At 43.3% G+C, this 19515-nt stretch overlaps 3 protein-coding genes across 22 annotated transcripts in view; 2 read left to right on the top strand and 1 right to left on the bottom strand.

Moving 5' to 3' along the window:
* Window positions 1-2264, bottom strand: part of galt (galactose-1-phosphate uridylyltransferase) — a 135150-nt gene extending 132886 nt beyond the window's left edge. For 5 of the 17 annotated variants that reach the window (XM_036936715.2, XM_036936714.2, XM_090191422.1 and 2 more), the window contains exons 1-2: window positions 1761-2263; window positions 918-1087 (exon numbers count right to left, since the gene is read on the bottom strand). In XM_036936715.2, the coding sequence (XP_036792610.2) occupies window positions 918-1087; window positions 1761-1797 (207 nt within the window). In that variant the 5' untranslated portion in view covers window positions 1798-2263. Of the gene's footprint in view, window positions 1-917; window positions 1247-1760 lie in introns of all 17 variants that reach the window. The other 12 variants (XM_090191419.1, XM_090191418.1, XM_090191421.1 and 9 more) reach the window with 8 other exon arrangements.
* Window positions 2265-3482: 1218 nt separating this feature from the next.
* On the top strand, window positions 3483-15371 carry sigmar1 (sigma receptor chaperone 1). The gene is made up of 4 exons (XM_021622533.3): window positions 3483-3960; window positions 6770-6970; window positions 11180-11272; window positions 12345-15371. Exons 1-4 carry the CDS (start codon window positions 3714-3716, stop codon window positions 12572-12574), a joined length of 771 nt encoding a protein of 256 aa, XP_021478208.3. The 5' UTR covers window positions 3483-3713; the 3' UTR covers window positions 12575-15371.
* A 2814-nt stretch (window positions 15372-18185) lies between these two features.
* Window positions 18186-19515, top strand: part of katnal2 (katanin p60 subunit A like 2) — a 41595-nt gene continuing 40265 nt past the window's right edge. For 2 of the 4 annotated variants that reach the window (XR_016484789.1, XM_090191415.1), the window contains exon 1: window positions 18241-18415. Coding sequence is in view for 1 of the 4 variants with exons in the window: in XM_090191416.1 (XP_090047542.1) it covers window positions 18395-18415 (21 nt within the window). In the remaining 3 variants the exon portion in view is untranslated. Of the gene's footprint in view, window positions 18416-19515 lie in introns of all 4 variants that reach the window. The other 2 variants (XM_090191416.1, XR_016484788.1) reach the window with 2 other exon arrangements.

Below are 19515 nucleotides of genomic sequence, written 5' to 3'. Positions count from 1 at the left end.
CTATCTACTGCATCTACCTACTTTATCTCTTCCTATCTACTGTATCTATCTATCTCTACTGTATCTATCTACTGCATCTACCTACTTTATCTCTACCTACAGTGCCTTGCGAAAGTATTCGGCCCCCTTGAACTTTGCGACTTCTGGAGAGAGTTTGCTGCACTGAAAGTAAAGAGGCTGAATAATTTTGCACGCCCAATTTTTCAGTTTTTGATTTGTTAAAAAAGTTTGAAATATCCAATAAATGTCGTTCCACTTCATGATTGTGTCCCACTTGTTGTTGATTCTTCACAAAAAAATACAGTTTTATATCTTTATGTTTGAAGCCTGAAATGTGGCAAAAGGTCGCAGGTTCAAGGGGGCCGAATACTTTCGCAAGGCACTGTATCTACTGTGTCTATCTATCTCTACTGCATCTACCTACTTTATCTCTACCTATCTACTGTATATATCTACTGTATCTATCTATGGCATCTACCTATCTACTGTATCTATCTACTGTATATATCTACTGTATCTACCTATCTACCGTATCTATCTACTGTATCTATCTACTGTATCTATCTATGGCATCTACCTATCTACACTGTATCTACCTATTTTATCTTTGGGGCAGCAGGTAGCCTAGTGGTTAGAGAATTAGGCCAGTAACAAAAAGGTCGCTAGATTGAATCCCTGAGCTGACAAGGTAAAAATTTGTCGTTTTGCCCCTGAACAAGGCAGTTAACCCACTGTTCCTAGGCTGTCATTGTAAATAAAAATGTGTTCTTAACCATCGTGCCTTGTTAAATAAAGGTTCATAAAAATAGACATAATAAAATCTCTCTGTGTGTGTGTCCTCTCTGTTGGTGTTCCCAGGACAGAGGGGGTTGTTTGGGTTGTGTCAGGGTTATAGGGTTAGAGGTCAAGGTTCTCACCTCTCCGTTGGCCCTGGTGTTCCCAGGACAGAGGGGGTTGTTTGGGTCGTGTTGAGGTACTTGGTCCTCCTCTTCCTTCTCCACCTGGCCACTCCAAGGTCTCTTCATCCTGTGGGCCGACACCAGAACCCACGTGTCCCGGAGGGGATTGTAGCGCAGGTGCTGGTGCTCTGAGACAGACACAGACACACACAGAGAGAGAGAGAGAGAGAGAGAGAGAGAGAGAGAGAGAGAGAGAGAGAGAGAGAGAGGTTTTTATCTCACTTTTGTATATTATCTACCTCGATTGCTTTGGCAATGTTAACACGTTTCCCATGCCAATAAAGCCCCTTGAATTGATTAGAGAGAGAGAGAGAGAGAGAGAGAGAGAGAGAGAGAGAGAGAGAGAGAGAGAGAGAGGAGAGAGAGCGCGAGAGAGAGAGAGAGAGAGAGGAGAGAGAGAGAGACAGACAGACAGACACATACACACAGTTAGTTAATTAGGTCATCTCAAGAACTAACTCCAGATGCTGTTGTAGTCCAGCCTAATTTTTTTATAATCGGTAGAAGTTCAGTCACAGGTGAAAGTTATAGTATATCTGGACTGCGCTCTATAACATGGCCTGCAGGTGGCACCAGAGATGCATCCATGTACTTTATATTCCAAAACAGGAACTGAATCACGGGTTGTATTCTGTGGTAACATAAAGTCTTGCTGACTGAACATGTAAAGTCATTGGACTATAAAGAGTAACATTATGCTCCTTTAATCAATAACTCATAAAATACCAGATGCACTAATAGTCTGTAGTCGTGTTTTAGTAGTGTGTTCTTGCAAATCATGTTCCAGGAAAGAGATATTACCCTTTGGATCAAAGCGGAGTTCATTATTGCTGCTCATTGCGTTGGTCTATGTTGTTGTCACAACGCCGACGACGTGAAAGTCCACCTGTGTCCAGCCCTACTTTACTAAACCTCTCTCTGTGTCAGTACCAGTGGTGGCTCGGACTGTCTTCAGCCTGACATAAGGTATAAGATCAACCCTAACCCTGCTTTGAGTTGGTGCTGTTTCGAAAGCGCTCTGCCGCTAACTACTCTCGAAATAGAACCAGTGGAGAGAATGAAAGCTGCGCAGATGAACGCAGGATTCCAGACGTAACGCAAGGTATACTAGTAGACGCGTTCAGAACCATGCGGAACATTCAGATATATATGTGTTGTTAAATGTTTGTCTTGGTAGGAGACAATCTTACATATAGTGGCTTTCTGATAGCTAGAACAACACCAGTGACTTAATGGCAACAAAAGCAAGCTCAACGACAATATTGACACCGCCACCTTGCCTGCGTGACGTTTTTTCACCATTCTGATTGGATATCATTTCAACTCGTCTCGTCAATTTCTTCCGCATCATTCGTTCTACGTTGGTCAGTTTCTGAATGAGGATGGATACCTTCTCTCATATGGGGAATTTCTTGATCCATTTAAAATTCCAATAACCCTGAAATAATATGCAATTGTTTATGATGGGGGGGTTGTATCTTTTTTTAATTCCTCTGTGGTTGATGTAAGTAACATAGATTTACATGAAAATGTATTCATTGGCAAAATTAACATTAAAGATAAATGTAGTAATAAACAGATTAGGATTTTTTTTGTGATACTACAATTCCCTCAGCAAGATTCTTTTGGACAGAAATCTATGGTGATATACAATGGGGGAAAGCATGGACAATTGCTAACACATATTATATCAGTAACAGGGTAAAGGAAGTTTAATTCAAAATGTTACATAGAATGTATCCTGTGAAACATGTTTTGGAAAGATTCAAGCTGAATATTGACAATAAATGTGATTTCTGTGGAATGTAGGAGACCATTTTGCCTGTTTTTATAGCAGAATGTTTTGGATTGACATACAGAATTTCATTACAAAAAAAATAGGGCCGGTTGTACAATTTAATGGTTTTGATATAATGATTTATTTCAGAAATTCTGACATTGATAAAGATGTAGTATATTTAATTCAACTGCTAATAATATTAGGTACATTTCATATTCAAAAATGCAAATGGACTAATTCAAACCCGAACTTTTTTCACTTTATAAATTAATTTAAACAATATGGCACCACTTTAACTAAAATGAAAAACAAAAAGGCAATTAAAACTTGTATTAATAATGATTATGATTTGTTTGTTTCTGATTCCTGGCAATGTAAATAGTTTGTATGTATGCTGGTTTGCATGTGACTATTCCAATTCAATTCAAGGGGCTTTATTGGCATGGGAAACATGTGTTAACATTGCCAAAGCAAGTGAGGTAGATAATATACAAAAGTGAAATAAACAATAAAAATGAACAGTAAACATTACACATACAGAAGTTTCAAAACAATAAAGACATTACAAATGTCATATGTATATACATATATACACACACACAGTGTTGTAACAATGTACAGATAGATATTCCTCTTCTGCTCGTTGATAGAAACCGTTCTAGGTTGGGGGGAGTACAGAGGGGAAAGTTAAGGCGCCTCCCCCATTGAGAATGATAGAGGTCTCTAGTGGCCAAAAGCCTGCTATAGCATGGGCAGCGCCATTCCGGGCTTTCACCAGTTTCACGTCGTCAACTGGGTGGGACTTCCAACTTCATTGGCTGATCCCTCCTGGCGACCCGGTTGAAGTCATGTCCAATAAGGTCATCATGAGGGATCAGCCAATCATTTGGGAGAAAATTGACTACTTCAAACTGGAGATAAACTCAATGGCGCTGCCCATGCCGTCTCAGACGCGATGATGACACATACGAGTCATGTATCTATCTCTATGGGTGCCTTCGCATAACTTCCGTCTGTCTTCGCTGCAGCTCTTGTCTGTTTCTCTGGTCGTGGTGTTCTACTACTCAATCTCAGCCATGTCTTGGACAACTAAAGTGTTAAAGTTAATCGTGCTGGCTGGAGTGTCTGTGTTGATAGTGATGTACCTGCGGCAGTGGATGGCCAACAAGCACTATGTCTTCACAAAGGAAGATGTTGCTGTACTGGCCAAGCGATACGCAGGTAAATGGATAGTCAGGGGAGCATTCATTACGGAAGATTTACAAGGAAGCAAACAGCACACGATAGTTTCTATTGGACAAATTCAGATAGTTCTCTCCGTTTAAGAAACGTTTTCCAACATAATCTGCGTAATGAATACGCTCCAGATAATCATTAAATGGATATGTGTGATGGTTAGCTTAACATCACGAGAAAGACTAGTGAAATTAAGTGATGATGCCATCTAAGCCTTTTATACAACGGGTTACCAACATATTCAAATACATATTTTCATTAAACTTTAGTTTGATGAATTTATTCATACTATTTCATCCTTCCACAAAATATAGTCCCGACACAATGCTAAGGTTGTTACCAAACCCGGCTGGTCGAAAGTTCAATCGGTTCGGTGAAAAAGACGACCCAGTCGTTCAGTCTATTGGTTCTGTATCTATGGACATGTCCCAGTCGTTCAGTCTTGTTGTTCTGTCTCTATGGACACGACCCAGTCGTTCAGTCTATTGGTTCTGTATCTATGGACCCGACCCAGTCGTTCAGTCTATTGGTTCTGTATCTATGGACATGTCCCAGTCGTTCAGTCTTGTTTCTCTGTATCTATGGACCCGACCCAGTCGTTCAGTCTATTGGTTCTGTATCTATGGACACGACCCAGTTGTTCAGTCTTGTTGTTCTGTCTCTATGGACCCGACCCAGTCGTTCAGTCTATTGGTTCTGTATCTATGGACCCGACCCAGTCGTTTAGTCTATTGGTTCTGTATCTATGGACCCGACCCAGTCGTTCAGTCTATTGGTTCTGTCTCTATGGACACGACCCAGTCGTTCAGTCTATTGGTTCTGTATCTATGGACCCGACCCAGTCGTTCAGTCTATTGGTTCTGTATCTATGGACGTGTCCCAGTCGTTCAGTCTATTGGTTCTGTATCTATGGACATGTCCCAGTCGTTCAGTCTTGTTTCTCTGAATCTATGGACCCGACCCAGTCGTTCAGTCTATTGGTTCTGTCTCTATGGACACGACCCAGTCGTTCAGTCTATTGGTTCTGTATCTATGGACCCGACCCAGTCGTTCAGTCTATTGGTTCTGTATCTATGGACGTGTCCCAGTCGTTCAGTCTATTGGTTCTGTATCTATGGACACGACCCAGTCGTTCAGTCTAAATATTCCATTGCCATACTGGCTGGCAACGTTCTTATCGCTAGCTAGCCAACTACGGCTAACTTAGTCACGTCAACAAGCCAGAATAACAGTGAAGTAGCTGCATTTGTTTAAGCTGTTTTCAAGTGACATGTATTTGGATACATCCATAACAATGAGCCAATGAGGCACTATTTCGCCTGGGATAGAAAATGTGCTCACTCCTCAGGACACTGTTGTTCAGAGGAGCTAGCCAACAACACAGTCAACACAATCACTTTAAACTGAAGCTGGAAAGATTGCAAACTAACTGCACCTTTTTTCAATACAAATGTATTTGTATACATCCACATCCATACAAATGATGCCAGCTGATTCATGATTTCGGCTGCCTCTCTGTCTCGTCCACCCCAGCCACATTCATTAATGGGAGATCAAATTTGGAGCTGGAGATCAAATTTGAATATTGAAACAAAGTTGCAAATATCGGAGAGACAGACAGGTTAATACAAATCTCTGTGGTTGAAAGCTTAATGTGAGATAATGTCTAGATGCTTTTTATAGTGGAGATCAAGTTTATAAATTGCCTGGCTGGGCTGATGAGAGAGTGGATTGTGCAGTCGGATGGAACAGAGTAAATAGGCATTTTAACGTCATAGATTTAGCCGGTGGTAACTTGTGGAATAGACTCTGCATGTAATGTGGTTTTAACCAATCAGCATTCAGGATTAGACCCAACCCTTGTATAATTAAACATTAAGGCATGAGGAGGTGTGGTATATGGCCAATATACCACGACTAATGGCTGTTCCTTGCACGATGCAATGCAGAGTGCCTGGATCGAGCCCTTAGCCATTTAAATATTATAAACAGGGTGGTTCGAGCCCTGCATGCTGATTTGGCTGAAAGCCTGTGGTATATCAGACCATATGCCACAGGTATGACAAAACATGTATTTTTACTGTTCTAATTATGTTGGTAACCAGTTTAAAATAGCAATAAGGCACCTCGGGTTTGTGGTATATGGCCAATATACCACAGGTAAGGGCTGTGTCCAGGCACTCCTTGTGCGTAAGAACAGCCCTTAGCCGTGGTATATTGGCCATTTACCACACCTCCTGATGTCTTATTGCTTCAATAACCCACAAGTTAACTAGCTAGCTTAGTTGATTGGCTATGCCAGGTCAGCAACTGGCTGTAGTATTAGACCCAAGCATGTAGCTAACTGTAATTGTATTATGCTGGCCTTCTAGATCTAGTTAGCCACATGACCCTGCTAGCCAGATGGTTTTGACTAGAAGGAGGTGGATTAGCAGTTGAGAGAGGTGAGTGAGTGCTCTTGCAAGCTAACATCAGCATGCTATCTTTTTAAAATGGGAGGGTTCATCGATGATAAGAGTGAGGTCAGGGACATGCTAGACATGAGGTATAGTTTACTGCTGTTGACAAGAAACCTCTACCATTCCATAGTTGTTTTTTTCTCATGTCTGGTAATTCTGATTTATCACTGCTCTACATGTGGTTTTGAGGCCAGGACAAAACAACTGTGTTGATGATGTTGTCTCCTCCAGGCCAGGACCTCGACCAGGCATTGTGTGTTGTTGATGATGTTGTCTCCTCCAGGCCAGGACCTCGACCAGGCATTGTGTGTTGTTGATGATGTTGTCTCCTCCAGGTCAGGACCACGACCAGGCGTTCTCCAAGGTGGTGGTGGAGCTGCGGAGGAAGTACCCGGGTCACATCCTGCCGGACGAGGACCTGCAGTGGGTGTTTGTCAACGCAGGCGGCTGGATGGGGTCCATGTGTCTGCTCCACGCCTCCCTCACCGAGTACGTCCTGCTGTTCGGCACCGCCGTGGACACCGGAGGACACTCAGGTCAGGATCACTCTGGGTTCACACACGGCCTCTATGGGCCCTGGTCATAAGTAAAACATGTATTGTCATGTTTATGCAACCTTTATTTAACCAGGCAAGTCAGTTAAGAACAAATTCTTATTTTCAATGACGGCCTGGGAACTGTTAGTTAACTGCCTGTTCAGGGGCAGAATGACAGATTTGTACCTTGTCAGCTCGGGGATTTGATTTTGCAACCTTTCAGTTATTTTTTTAGTTATTTTTATGTCACCTTTATTTAACCAGGTAAGCTAGTTGAGAACAAGTTCTCATTTACATCTGCGACCTGGCCAAGATAAAGCAATTTTTTTTGCAATTCGTTCCAGTCACTGGCAGCAGAGAACTGGAAGGAAAGGTGGCCAAAGGAGGTGTTGGCTTTGGGGGTGACCAGTGAGCTATACCTGCTGGAACGTGTGCTACGGGTGGGTGCTGCTACCGTGACCAGTGAGCTGAGATAAGGCAGAGCTTTACCTAGCATAGACTTATAGATGACCTGGAGCCAGTGGGTCTGGCGACGAATATGTAGCGAGGGCCAGCCGACTAGAGCATACAGGTCGCAGTGGTGGGTGTTATAAGGGGCTTTGGTAACAAAACGGATGGGCCTGTGATAGACTGCATCCAGTTTGCTGAGTAGAGTGTTGAAAGCTATTTTGTAGGTGACATTGCCGAAGTTGAGGATCGGTAGGATAGTCAGTTCTACTAGGGTAAGTTTGGCGGCGTGAGTGTAGGAGGCTTTGTTGCGAAATAGGAAGCCAATTCTGGATTTGATTTTGGATTGGAGATGGTACACCTAGGTATTTGTAGTTGTCCACACATTCTAGGTCGGAACCGTCCAGGGTGGTGATGCTATTCAGGCGGGCAGGTTTAGGCAGCAAACGGTTGAAAAGCATGCGTTTAGTTTTACTAGCATTTAAGAGCAGTTGGAGGCCACAGAAGGAGTGTTGTATGGCATTGAAGCTTGTTTGGAGGTTTGTTAACACAGTGTCTAAAGAAGGGCCGGAAGTATATAGAATGGTGTCGTCTGCGTAGAGGTGGATCAGAGATTCACCCGCAGCAAGAGCAACATTGTTGATGTACAGAACCTTGCGAAAGTATTCGGCCCCCTTGAACTTTGCGACCTTTTGCCACATTTCAGGCTTCAAACATAAAGATATATAAAACTGTATTTTTTTGTGAAGAATCAACAACAAGTGGGACACAATCATGAAGTGGAACGACATTTATTGGATATTTCAAACTTTTTTAACAAATCAAAAACTTAAAAATTGGGCGTGCAAAATTATTCAGCCCCTTTACTTTCAGTGCAGCAAACTCTCTCCAGAAGTTCAGTGAGGATCTCTGAATGATCCAATGTTGACCTAAATGACTGATGATAAATACAATCCACCTGTGTGTAATTAAGTCTTCGTATAAATGCACCTGCACTGTGATAGTCTCAGAGGTCCGTTAAAAGCGCAGAGAGCATCATGAAGAACAAGGAACACACCAGGCAGGTCCGAGATACTGTTGTGAAGAAGTTTAAAGCCGGATTTGGATACAAAAAGATTTCCCAAGCTTTAAACATCCCAAGGAGCACTGTGCAAGCGATAATATTGAAATGGAAGGAGTATCAGACCACTGCAAATCTACCAAGACCTGGCCGTCCCTCTAAACTTTCAGCTCATACAAGGAGAATTTTTCAGTTTTTGATTTGTTAAAGTTTGAAATATCCAATAAATGTCGTTCCACTTCATGATTGTGTCCCACTTGTTGTTGATTCTTCACAAAAAATACAGTTTTATATATCTTTATGTTTGAAGCCTGAAATGTGGCAAAAGGTCGCAAAGTTCAAGGGGGCCGAATACTTTCGCAAGGCACTGTATACAGAGAATTGAGTCTAGACTAGCCCAACTCTCTAACCACTAGGCTACCTGCCACCCCACACACTGCATAGGTGCAGTGTAATGTGTTGTTTTACAGGGTTAGCCATACTAGTATGATAGGTATTTTATTATTTATATTTTATTTATTATTGTATTGTAATATTGACTGTATGTTTGTTTACTCCATGTGTAACTCTGTTGTTTCTGTCGCACTGCTTATCTTGGCCAGGTGGCAGTTGTAAATGAGAACTTGTTCTCAACTAGACTACCTGGTTAAATAAAGGTGAAATTAACAATAGGTGCAGTGTAATGTGTTGTTTTACAGGTTCAGCCATAGTAGTATGGTAGGTCAAATCAAACTTCATTTGTCACATGTGCCAAATACAACTTATAGTGAAATTACTTACCCTTAACCAACAACGCAGTTCAAGAAAGTGTTATGAAGATATTTACCAAATAAACTAAAGTAAAAAAGAATAAAAATGTAACACAATAACGAGGCTATATATAGGGTGTTACGGTACAGAGTCAATGTGGAGGCTATATACAGGGTGTTACGGTACAGAGTCAATGTGGAGGCTATATACAGGGTGTTACGGTACAGAGTCAATGTGGAGGCTATATACAGGGTGTTACGGTACAGAGTCAATGTGGAGGCTATATACAGGGTGTTACGGTACAGAGTCAATGTGGAGGCTATATACAGGGTGTTACGGTACCGAGTCAATGTGGAGGCTATATACAGGGTGTTACGGTACAGAGTCAATGTGGAGGCTATATACAGGGGGTACCGGTACCGAGTCAATGTGGAGGCTATATACAGGGGGTACCGGTACAGAGTCAATGTGGAGGTTATATACAGGGTGTTACGGTACCGAGTCAATGTGGAGGCTATATACAGGGGGTACCGGTACAGAGTCAATGTGGAGTCTATATACAGGGGGTACCGGTACCGAGTCAATGTGGAGGCTATATACAGGGGGTACCGAGTCAATGTGGAGGCTATATACAGGGGGTACCGAGTCAATGTGGAGGCTATATACAGGGGGTACCGAGTCAATGTGGAGGCTATATACAGGGGGTACCGAGTCAATGTGGAGGCTATATACAGGGGGTACCGAGTCAATGTGGAGGCTATATACAGAGGGTACCGAGTCAATGTGGAGGCTATATACAGGGGTTACCGAGTCAATGTGGAGGCTATATACAGGGGGTACCGAGTCAATGTGGGGAGGTACAGGTTTGTCAAGGTAATTTGTACATGTAGGTGGGGGTAAAGTGACTATGCATAGAAAATAAACAGTGAGTAGCAGCTGTGTAAAAACAAATGGGGGGGGGGGGGGGGTCAATTTGAATAGTCTGGGTGGCCATTTGATTAATTCTTCAGCAGTCTTATGGTTTGGATGTAGAACCTGCTAAGGAGCCTTTTGGTCCTAGACTTGGCGCTCCGGTACATCTTGTCATGCGGTAGCAGAGAAAACAGTCTATAATTTAGGTGACTAGAGTCTGACAATTGTTTGGGCTTTCCTCTGACACTGCCTAGTATACAGGTCCTGGGTGGCAGGAAGCTTGGCCCCAGTGATGTACTGGGCCACCCTCACACAGTGAGTAGCAGCTGTGTAAAAACAAATGGGGGGGGGGTCAATCGCACCACCCTCTGTAGCATCTTACGGTTAGATGCGAGAAATTGCAATACCAGGCAGTGATGTGGCTCTGTAACCACCTGCTTCTAACCACTAGTCTACCTGCTGGTTACTGGCCCAACGCTCTAACCACTAGTCTACCTGCTGGTTACTGGCCCAACGCTCTAACCACTAGTCTACCTGCTGGTTACTGGCCCAATGCTCTAACCACTAGTCTACCTGCTGGTTACTGGCCCAATGCTCTAACCACTAGTCTACCTGCTGGTTACTGACCCAACGCTCAAACCACTAGGCTACCTGCTGGTTACTGACCCAACGCTCAAACCACTAGGCTACCTGCTGGTTACTGACCCAACGCTCTAACCACTAGGCTACCTGCTGGTTACTGCCCCAACGCTCTAACCACTAGGCTACCTGCTGGTTACTGCCCCAACGCTCTAACCACTAGGCTACCTGCTGGTTACTGACCCAACGCTCTAACCACTAGGCTACCTGCTGGTTACTGGCCCCACTCTCTAACCACTAGTCTACCTGCCACCCTATAAGTAGTGCCCTATGAGGGGAATAGGGTGCCATTTGGGTCACATCATCAGTCTTTCCTCATTCTTAATGTCTTCTATCCTCCATCGTATCTCTCCGTGCCTCCTGTTTTGTTTTTGTTATTAACTTGTTGAAATTCTTTTAAGGTCGTTACTGGGCTGAAATATCAGACACCATCATCTCTGGGACCTTCAGGCAGTGGAAGGAGGGATCAACTAAGAGTGAAATGTACTATCCAGGTAAGACCACAGAGATCCTATTAAATTCTATATTTAAATGTATAAATTTAGACACTACAGCTGTTCTACCCAGGTAAAACACAGGTCAGTGAGGTAGGTAGCCTCGTGGTTAAGAGCGTATTTATTTATCTGTTATTTTACCAGGTAAGTTGACTGAGAACACGTTCTAATTTGCAGCAACGACCTGGGGAATAGTTACAGGGGAAAGGAGGGGGATTTGTAAACTGAGCGAATTGTAAACTGAGGATTATTAGGTGACCGTGATGGTTTGAGGGCCAGATTGGGAATTTAGCCAGGACACCGGGGTTAACACCCCTACTCTTATGATAAGTGCCATGGGATCTTTAATGGCCTCAGAGGGTCATAACACCTATTTAACGTCCCATCCGAAAAACAGCACCCTACACAGTGTCCCCAATCACTGCCCTGGGGCATTGGGATATTTTCTTTAGACCAGAGGAAAGAGTGCCTCCTACTGGCCCTCCAACACCACTTCCAGCAGCAACTGGTCTCCCATCCAGGAACTGACCAGGACCAACCCTGCTTATCTTCAGAAGCAAGCCAGCAGTGGTATGCAGGGTGGTATGCTGCTGGCAATGTATGGTCAGTAACTAAAAGTCTCTGAGCCGACTAGGTGAAACATCTGCCGATGTTCCCTTGAGCAAGGCACTTAATCCTAATTGCTCTTGTAAGTGGCTCTGGATAAGAGAGTCTGTTAAATGACTCACTACTGTAAGTGGCTCTGGATAAGAGAGTCTGTTAAATGACTCACTACTGTAAGTGTCTCTGGATAAGAGAGTCTGTTAAATGACTCACTACTGTAGTGGCTCTGGATCAGAGAGTCTGCTAAATGACTCACTACTGTAGTGGCTCTGGATCAGCGAGTCTGTTAAATGACTCACTACTGTAGTGGCTCTGGATCAGCGAGTCTGCTAAATGACTCACTACTGTAAGTGGCTCTAAATTACTAACATGTCAAAGTAAACTAGCCTACCTACTAGTTATGTGGAGTGGGCCTACATTGTAGCATCTTCTGTATCAGGTGTGTGTTGACAGGTGTGTGTGTTGACAGGTGACACGATAGTCCACACGGTAGGCGAGGCGACGTCGGTCCAGTGGAGTGCTGGGACGTGGATGGTGGAGTACGGCAGAGGATTCATCCCCTCCACACTGGGCTTCGCCCTGGCAGACACTCTGTTCAGCACACAGGACTTCCTCACTATGTTCTACACCATACGGGTCTACGCCAAGGGAATGCTGCTGGAGGCCAATACACTACTCACTGAGGCTGGCGTCTTCTGAGGAACCTGACCCCTAACCCTCTCTGCGGCTGGCGTCTTCTGAGGAACCTGACCCCTAACCCTCTCTGCGGCTGATGTCTTCTGAGGAACCTGACCCCTAACCCTCTCGGAGACTGGAGTCTTCTGAGGAACCTGACCTCTAAACCCTGAAACTTATTGAGTTAGATATACAGTAGCAATCAAAAGTTTGGAGACTTACTCATTCAAGGATTTTTCTGTGTTTTTACTACTTTCTACATTAGAGAACAATAGTGAAGACAAACTATAAAAAATAACACATGGAATCATGTAGTAACCAAAAAGTGTTAAACAAATCAAAATATATTTTATATTTCAGATTCTTCAAAGTAGCCACCCTTTGCCTTGATGACAGCTTTGCACACTTTTGGCATTCTTTCTCTCAACCAGCTTCACCTGGAATGCTTTTCCAACAGTCTTGAATGAGTTCCCACATATGTGTTGGGTCATTGTCCTATTGAAAACAAATGATAGTCCCACTAAGGACAAACCAGATGGAATGGCGTATTGCTGCAGAATGCTGTGGTAGTCATGCTGGTTAAGAGTGCATTGAATTCTAAATCTATCACAGACAGTGTCACCAGCAAAGCACTCCCACACCACCTCCTCCATGCTTCACGGTGAGAACTACACATGCGTAGATCATCAGTTCACCTACTCTGCGCCCCCAAAGACACGGCGGTCTTCTCACATTTGGACTCATTAGACCAAAAGACAGATTTTCACCAGTCTAATGTCCATTGATTTGATTTGCTTGTGTTTCTTGGCCCAAGCCAGTCTCTTCTTCTTATTGGTGTCCTTTAGTAGTGGTTTCTTTGCAGCAATTTGACCATAGAGGCCTGATTCACCCAGTCTCCTCTGAATAGTTGATGTTGAGATGTGTCTGTTACTTGAACTCTGAAGCATTTATTTAGGCAGCAATTTCTGAGGGTGGTACCTAATGAACTTATCCTCTGCAGCAGAGGTAACTCTGGGTCTTCCTTTTTTGTGATGGTCCTCATGAGTCAGTTAACTCTAATGAACTTCTCTGCAGCAGAGGTAACTCTGGGTCTTCCTTTCCTGTGGAGGTCCTCATGAGAGCCAGTTTCATCATAGCGCTGGATGATTTTTGCGACTGCACTTGAAGAAACCTTCAAAGTTTGACATTTTCTGGATTGACTGACCTTCATGTCTTAAAGTAATTATGGACTGTGGTTTCTCTTTGCTTATTTGAGTTCTTGTCATAATATGGACTTGGTCTTTTACCAAATAGGGCTATCTTCTGTACACCACCCCTACCTTGTCACAACACAACTGATTGGCTCAAATGCATTAAGAAGGAAAGAAATTCCACACATTAACTATTAACAAGGCACACCTGTTAATATAAATGCATTCCAGGCAACTACCTCATGAAGCTGGTTGAGAGAATGTCAAGAGTGTGCAAAGCTGTCATCAAGGCAAATGGTGGCTACTTTGAAGAATCTCAAATATTTTGGGGGGTTACTACATGATTCCATATGTGTTATTTCATAGTTGTTGATATCTTCACTAGTATTCTACAATGTAGAAAATAGTAAAAATAAAGAAAAACCTTTGAATGAGTAGGTGTGTTCAAACTTTTGACTGGTACTGTATGTGGTGATTGCTTCCTATCAACTAATAGCTACAGTTCCTTGCTCTGTTAGCTAGCAGGCTAATAAGGTAACTAGTAAGTTGTGTGGTCATTTAGCTAGATGGCTACAGTGCAACAAGCAATGTCCAACCTTCTCTAAACACATCAATGGCTATACATGTATGGCAAGTACTGTAGCAAATTGTATGTATTTGTCAACATTTTTTTAGGAATGAGTAGATGGACATAACCTACTGCAATCATTCTGGTCACATTAAAATACAGTTTTGGGTAGTGTGTGGCCTTTACAGCCTTTTAGTTTGTTCTTGGTGATATTCTTTACAAATACTGCTGGTTGTCATTTCAGGAGATAGAAAGCCCACCCACAACCAGGTGAGGGGAGTTCCTTGTTAATTCGTGAGCTTAATTCATAAATCAAGGGACAAGTGAAAACCGGCAGACACTCGGCCCTCCGTGGAATGAGTTGGAAGGAGGGAGTTTTTACTGCTAAATCCATGGGAAATATTATAAGTGCACACCTTGGGAGGAGGGAAGAGAATCGGGACTGTCCCCTTTTCTCCCGGCCAGCTCGGCCATCCCCTCCTGCTCCTTGGCTGAGTGACTCATTGCGAGCTTACAGAACAGGCCTCTGGGCAGCTGAGCAGAAATGAAGGAAAACTACACTTCTGGAGGACCTATCATCCTTCCATTCCCTCCTCTCTACCCTCTCTTCCTCTGTATCTGCTACTAAAGCCACTTTCTACCACTAACCCTAGGAAACACTTTTGCACCTCCTACCTCCTTAATCCTCCACACCTGCCCCCTCCCTCCTCCTTCTCTGCAGACGACCTTGTCAACCACTTTGAAAAGAAGGTTGACACCCACTCCTTATTCACAAACAAAGGTCTTTGTTTCTGTCCATTTTGAGCCTGTAATTGAAGCCACAAATGCTGACGCTCCAGATACTCAACTAGTCTAAATAAGTTGTATTGCTTCTTTAATGAGAACAACAGTTGTCAGCTGTGCTAACATAATTGCAAAAGGGTTTTCTAATGATCACTTAGCCTTTTAAAATGATAAACTTGGATTAGCTAACACAATGTGCCATTGGAATACAGGAGTGATGGTTGCTGATAATGGGCCTCTGTAGATATTCCATAATAAAATCTGCCTTTTCCAGCTACAATAGTAATTTACAACATTAACAATGTCTACACTGTATTTCTGATCAATTTTATGTTATTTTAATGGACAAAAAATGTGCTTTTCTATGCGACCCCAAACTTTTAAACGGTAGTGTATGTGTCAACAGCACCCTTTTCCCTCTGTCTGTTTAAAGGTCTAGATACAGTTAGACAGTATAGTCTGTTTAAAGGTCTAGATACAGTTAGAGACCGTATAGTCTGACTGGTCTAGATACAGTGTAGTCTGTTTACAGGTCTCGATACAGTATAGTCTGTTTACAGGTCTCGATACAGTATAGTCTGTTGACAGGTCTAGATGCAGTATAGTCTGTTGACAGGTCTAGATGCAGTATAGTCTGTTTACAGGTCTAGATACAGTATAGTCTGTTTACAGGTCTCGATACAGTATAGTCTGTTTACAGTTAGATACATTAGTCTGTTTACAGGTCTAGCATGAGTCTGCACAAGCATGAGTGCAGTCTCAGTGCTACGATGGGATCTAAAAACCAGACTGAAGCGTTTCGTATGTCACCACTTTCAGATACAACATGTGGAACTCTCATAGAGCCCAAAAAGGAGATGCTAAAAACTGACATACATGTAAATGATAATAGTGTCCTCATATTAATTTAGTTGACCAACAACCTTTCCAATGTTTGATGATACAGCCGGGAGCCATTTTCACCCAGGTGAAGTCCGTCTTCCACAAAGTAGCCAGGCCTATTCCAGAAGGAGTCAAAATTGTTGACGAAGGACTTTCCCAAGTCCTTGTTCAGACTCATTAACCACTGGTGAAGAGACCAAAGATGGCTAAAACACTCAGTCGCACAAGGCGAGGACATGTATTTGGGCCCGAGACAATTATTTATTCTGCTAATTTCTGAGCATTCTCTAAGAGTTGTAAGAAATGGTCTTTTAGCTTTAGAGTTTTCACATCATGTTATTAGACCCAATATGCAACACAACTGTTTTCAGAACAGGAATCTGTTTCTTGATGGTGGGCATGACCTCTGATAAATCCAATTCCTTAGCTCCAGGAAAACAAATTGTACTGGTATTTCTGACTTCCACCAATCTAACAACGGAGCTTCCCATAATAATGGTTGATGGCTGTTGTCCATTTCAAGCCGGAGCCCTCAGCCCAACCCTAACCCCATCAGGGGCTCCTCTAACTCGCCCCCCACAAATGACAGGAATAGCAGAGCCCACACTAGAACCCGGTGAAGCAGAACTCACCTTAGACCCCGGTGATGCCATCACAATGTTGGCCGACACGGAAGGAACATCCTACGCTGCATGACAAGATGGTGCCAGAACATCATGCCTCAGAGCGAAGCTATTCGATGTTGGCAGCCCATTCATGAATCCTGTCACCGCAGAGGGCTCAGAAAGTGGAGGATACCGACCTCGACTTCCGCAATGAACGTGACGTGTCTGCCTGTCCGGCCAGCCAGGTCCAGGAAAGGATCATCCCGCAATTCAGCAACAAAGGTCCCGCCGACTCCATTCTCCGTTGGTGAGCGATCACTTCCTAGCAGCGGCCAGTCCACCAAAGATAGCCTGCCCGAAGGTGAGACTCCCATCAGCCCAGCGCAATGCACGGCCCTCGGAGTGGAGAAAAATTAGAAAATCACAGGTCTTGGCTTTCCCAGAAGCCTGTGCAAATTAGCTATTTGTATGCCCAGCGTAGCCACTTTTTCTCTTTAGCTCTCCGCAAGCAGGAAATTATCGCACTTAAAGTGAGGGTGATCGACTTCCTATATACAACTCCTACAGAGTTGATAGTGCAACACGTCCTCCATTTGATCAATACAACGACTCTGAGATATGAATGATATTACTACAAAGATCATACACGTACTGTTAGCTAGCGAGCCAGCCAGCTAATGTTAGCTGGCAAGCTAACAGTACAGTTTATCTTGAAATGAAAACGACTTTCTGTCAAAATTAGAAACAAGTAATATCTGAAAATGTAGCTAGCCACAATATCATACATGGAATGGATGCTTCTCCCTGTCACGGATTCCATGGTTGCCCTTAGTTTGAAGATGTGATCCGGAGACAGGTGTTTTCTCAAACTCCTTAGCTATCATACACCAATTCCACTGTTTCAAAACTCGGTCGTCCAGAAAGTGGAGAGCAACACTTATGCAGTTCTATTACGTGATATATATATATTTTTTTTTAAAGCCGTGTTAGACAGGATTACCTATACATACTGACCAGTTCAAATAGACAGAAGCGTGCTACATGGCAGACCAATCCGAACTTGTCTCTCGGCATGTCCAGCCCACTCATTATCTCAGCCAATCATATTTTTCTGTGGCTAAAACAACTAGGCTTGTAATTTAACAATTGTATTCGTATTTACAGATGGCATGCACGTTTGTTTTTAAGGCACATGAAAGTTCACATGTTCCAGAAGGCATTTCTGCCGAAATACACATTTTGATCAAAATAAAAGTTTACGTTCAAATGGTTCTCCTGTGAAGTATTGAAGCCTAAATAAGTTCAGGAGTAAAAATGTGTCTTGTTTCAGGAAACTAGGCGTATGTTGCGATAACAAAGGGGTTGAATACTTATTGACTCAAGACATTTCATATTTAAATTTTTATTTAATTTGTAAACATTTCTGAAAACTTCACTTTAACATTATAGGGTATTGTGTGTGTGTAGGCCACTAAAACAAAATCTCAACTTAATCCATTTTAAATTCAGGCTGTAACACAACAAAATGTGGAAAAAGTCAAGAGGTGTGAATACTTTCTGAAATGTACAAGCCATCATATTAGCTGCTAGCTTGCAGCACCTTGCCCGATCTGATTCATGTTCGGTATATAGGGCGTGTTCGTAAATTCTCTCTGGGTATCTACTCCGATTTCAAATCACTCTCGTCTGAGTGTGCCAGAGTTTACGAACGCTCAACACCCGTTGAATATGGCCGGTGTCACTAAACGTCAGCAAAAAAAAACGCAATTCAATTGTTGCCAGCAGCACAGTTACACTCACCAACGATCTGGATAACATGAAAACAGCCTCTTCTAGGGTGAGTAAAATGGTCAGAGTGAAGTGTTCTCTCATTTCTGAGAGATCTTCTGTTGAATCTGACAATTAATCTTAATGGTTGTACAGTCGTCTCAAATAAAACTGTGAAGGACCTCGGCGTTACTCTGGACCCTGATCTCTCTTTTGAAGAACATATCAAGACCATTTCAAGGACAGCTTTTTTCCATCTACGAAACATTGCAAAAATCAGGAACTTTCTGTCCAAAAATGATGCAGAAAAATTAATCCATGCTTTTGTCACTTCCAGGTTAGACTACTGCAATGCTCTACTTTCCGGCTACCCGGATAAAGCACTAAATAAACTTCAGTTAGTGCTAAATACGGCTGCTAGAATCCTGACTAGAACCAAAAAATTTGATCATATTACTCCAGTGCTAGCCTCTCTACACTGGCTTCCTGTCAAAGCAAGGGCTGATTTCAAGGTTTTACTGCTAACCTACAAAGCATTACATGGGCTTGCTCCTATCTATCTCTCTGATTTGGTCCTGCCGTACATACCTACACGTACGCTACGGTCACAAGACGCAGGCCTCCTAATTGTCCCTAGAATTTTTAAGCAAACAGCTGGAGGCAGGGCTTTCTCCTATAGAGCTCCATTTTTATGGAACGGTCTGCCTACCCATGTCAGAGACGCAAACTCGGTCTCAACCTTTAAGTCTCTACTGAAGACTCATCTCTTCAGTGGGTCATATGATTGAGTGTAGTCTGGCCCAGGAGTGGGAGGGTGAACGGAAAGGCTCTGGAGCAACGAACCACCCTTGCTGTCTCTGCCTGGCCGGTTCCCCTCTTTCCACTGGGATTCTCTGCCTCTAACCCTATTACAGGGGCTGAGTCACTGGCTTTACTGGGGCTCTCTCATGCCGTCCCTGGAGGAGGTGCGTCACCTGAGTGGGTTGAGTCACTGATGTGGTCATCCTGTCTGGGTTGGCGCCCCCCCCCCCCCTTAAGTTGTGCCGTGGCGGAGGTCTTTGTGGGCTATACTCAGCCTTGTCTCAGGATGGTAAGTTGGTGGTTGAAGATATCCCTCTAGTGGTGTGGGGGCTGTGCTTTGGCAAAGTGGGTGGGGTTATATCCTTCCTG

This window comes from Oncorhynchus mykiss, chromosome 12, assembly GCF_057628025.1.
Source record: "Oncorhynchus mykiss isolate SJ-2025 chromosome 12, ASM5762802v1, whole genome shotgun sequence".
NCBI lineage: Eukaryota > Metazoa > Chordata > Actinopteri > Salmoniformes > Salmonidae > Oncorhynchus > Oncorhynchus mykiss.
Note: the sequence above shows the minus strand (reverse complement) of the source record. Positions and strands in the feature narration are given on the sequence as shown.

Bases quoted from the DNA above. Each gene is read 5' to 3' on its own strand.
- sigmar1 (XM_021622533.3), top strand. From the start codon at position 3,714: ATGTATCTATCTCTATGGGTGCCTTCGCATAACTTCCGTCTGTCTTCG. The intron at 3,961-6,769 runs GTAAATGGATAG...TGTCTCCTCCAG, and splicing joins ACTGGCCAAGCGATACGCAG to GTCAGGACCACGACCAGGCG. The intron at 6,971-11,179 runs GTCAGGATCACT...AATTCTTTTAAG, and splicing joins GGACACCGGAGGACACTCAG to GTCGTTACTGGGCTGAAATA.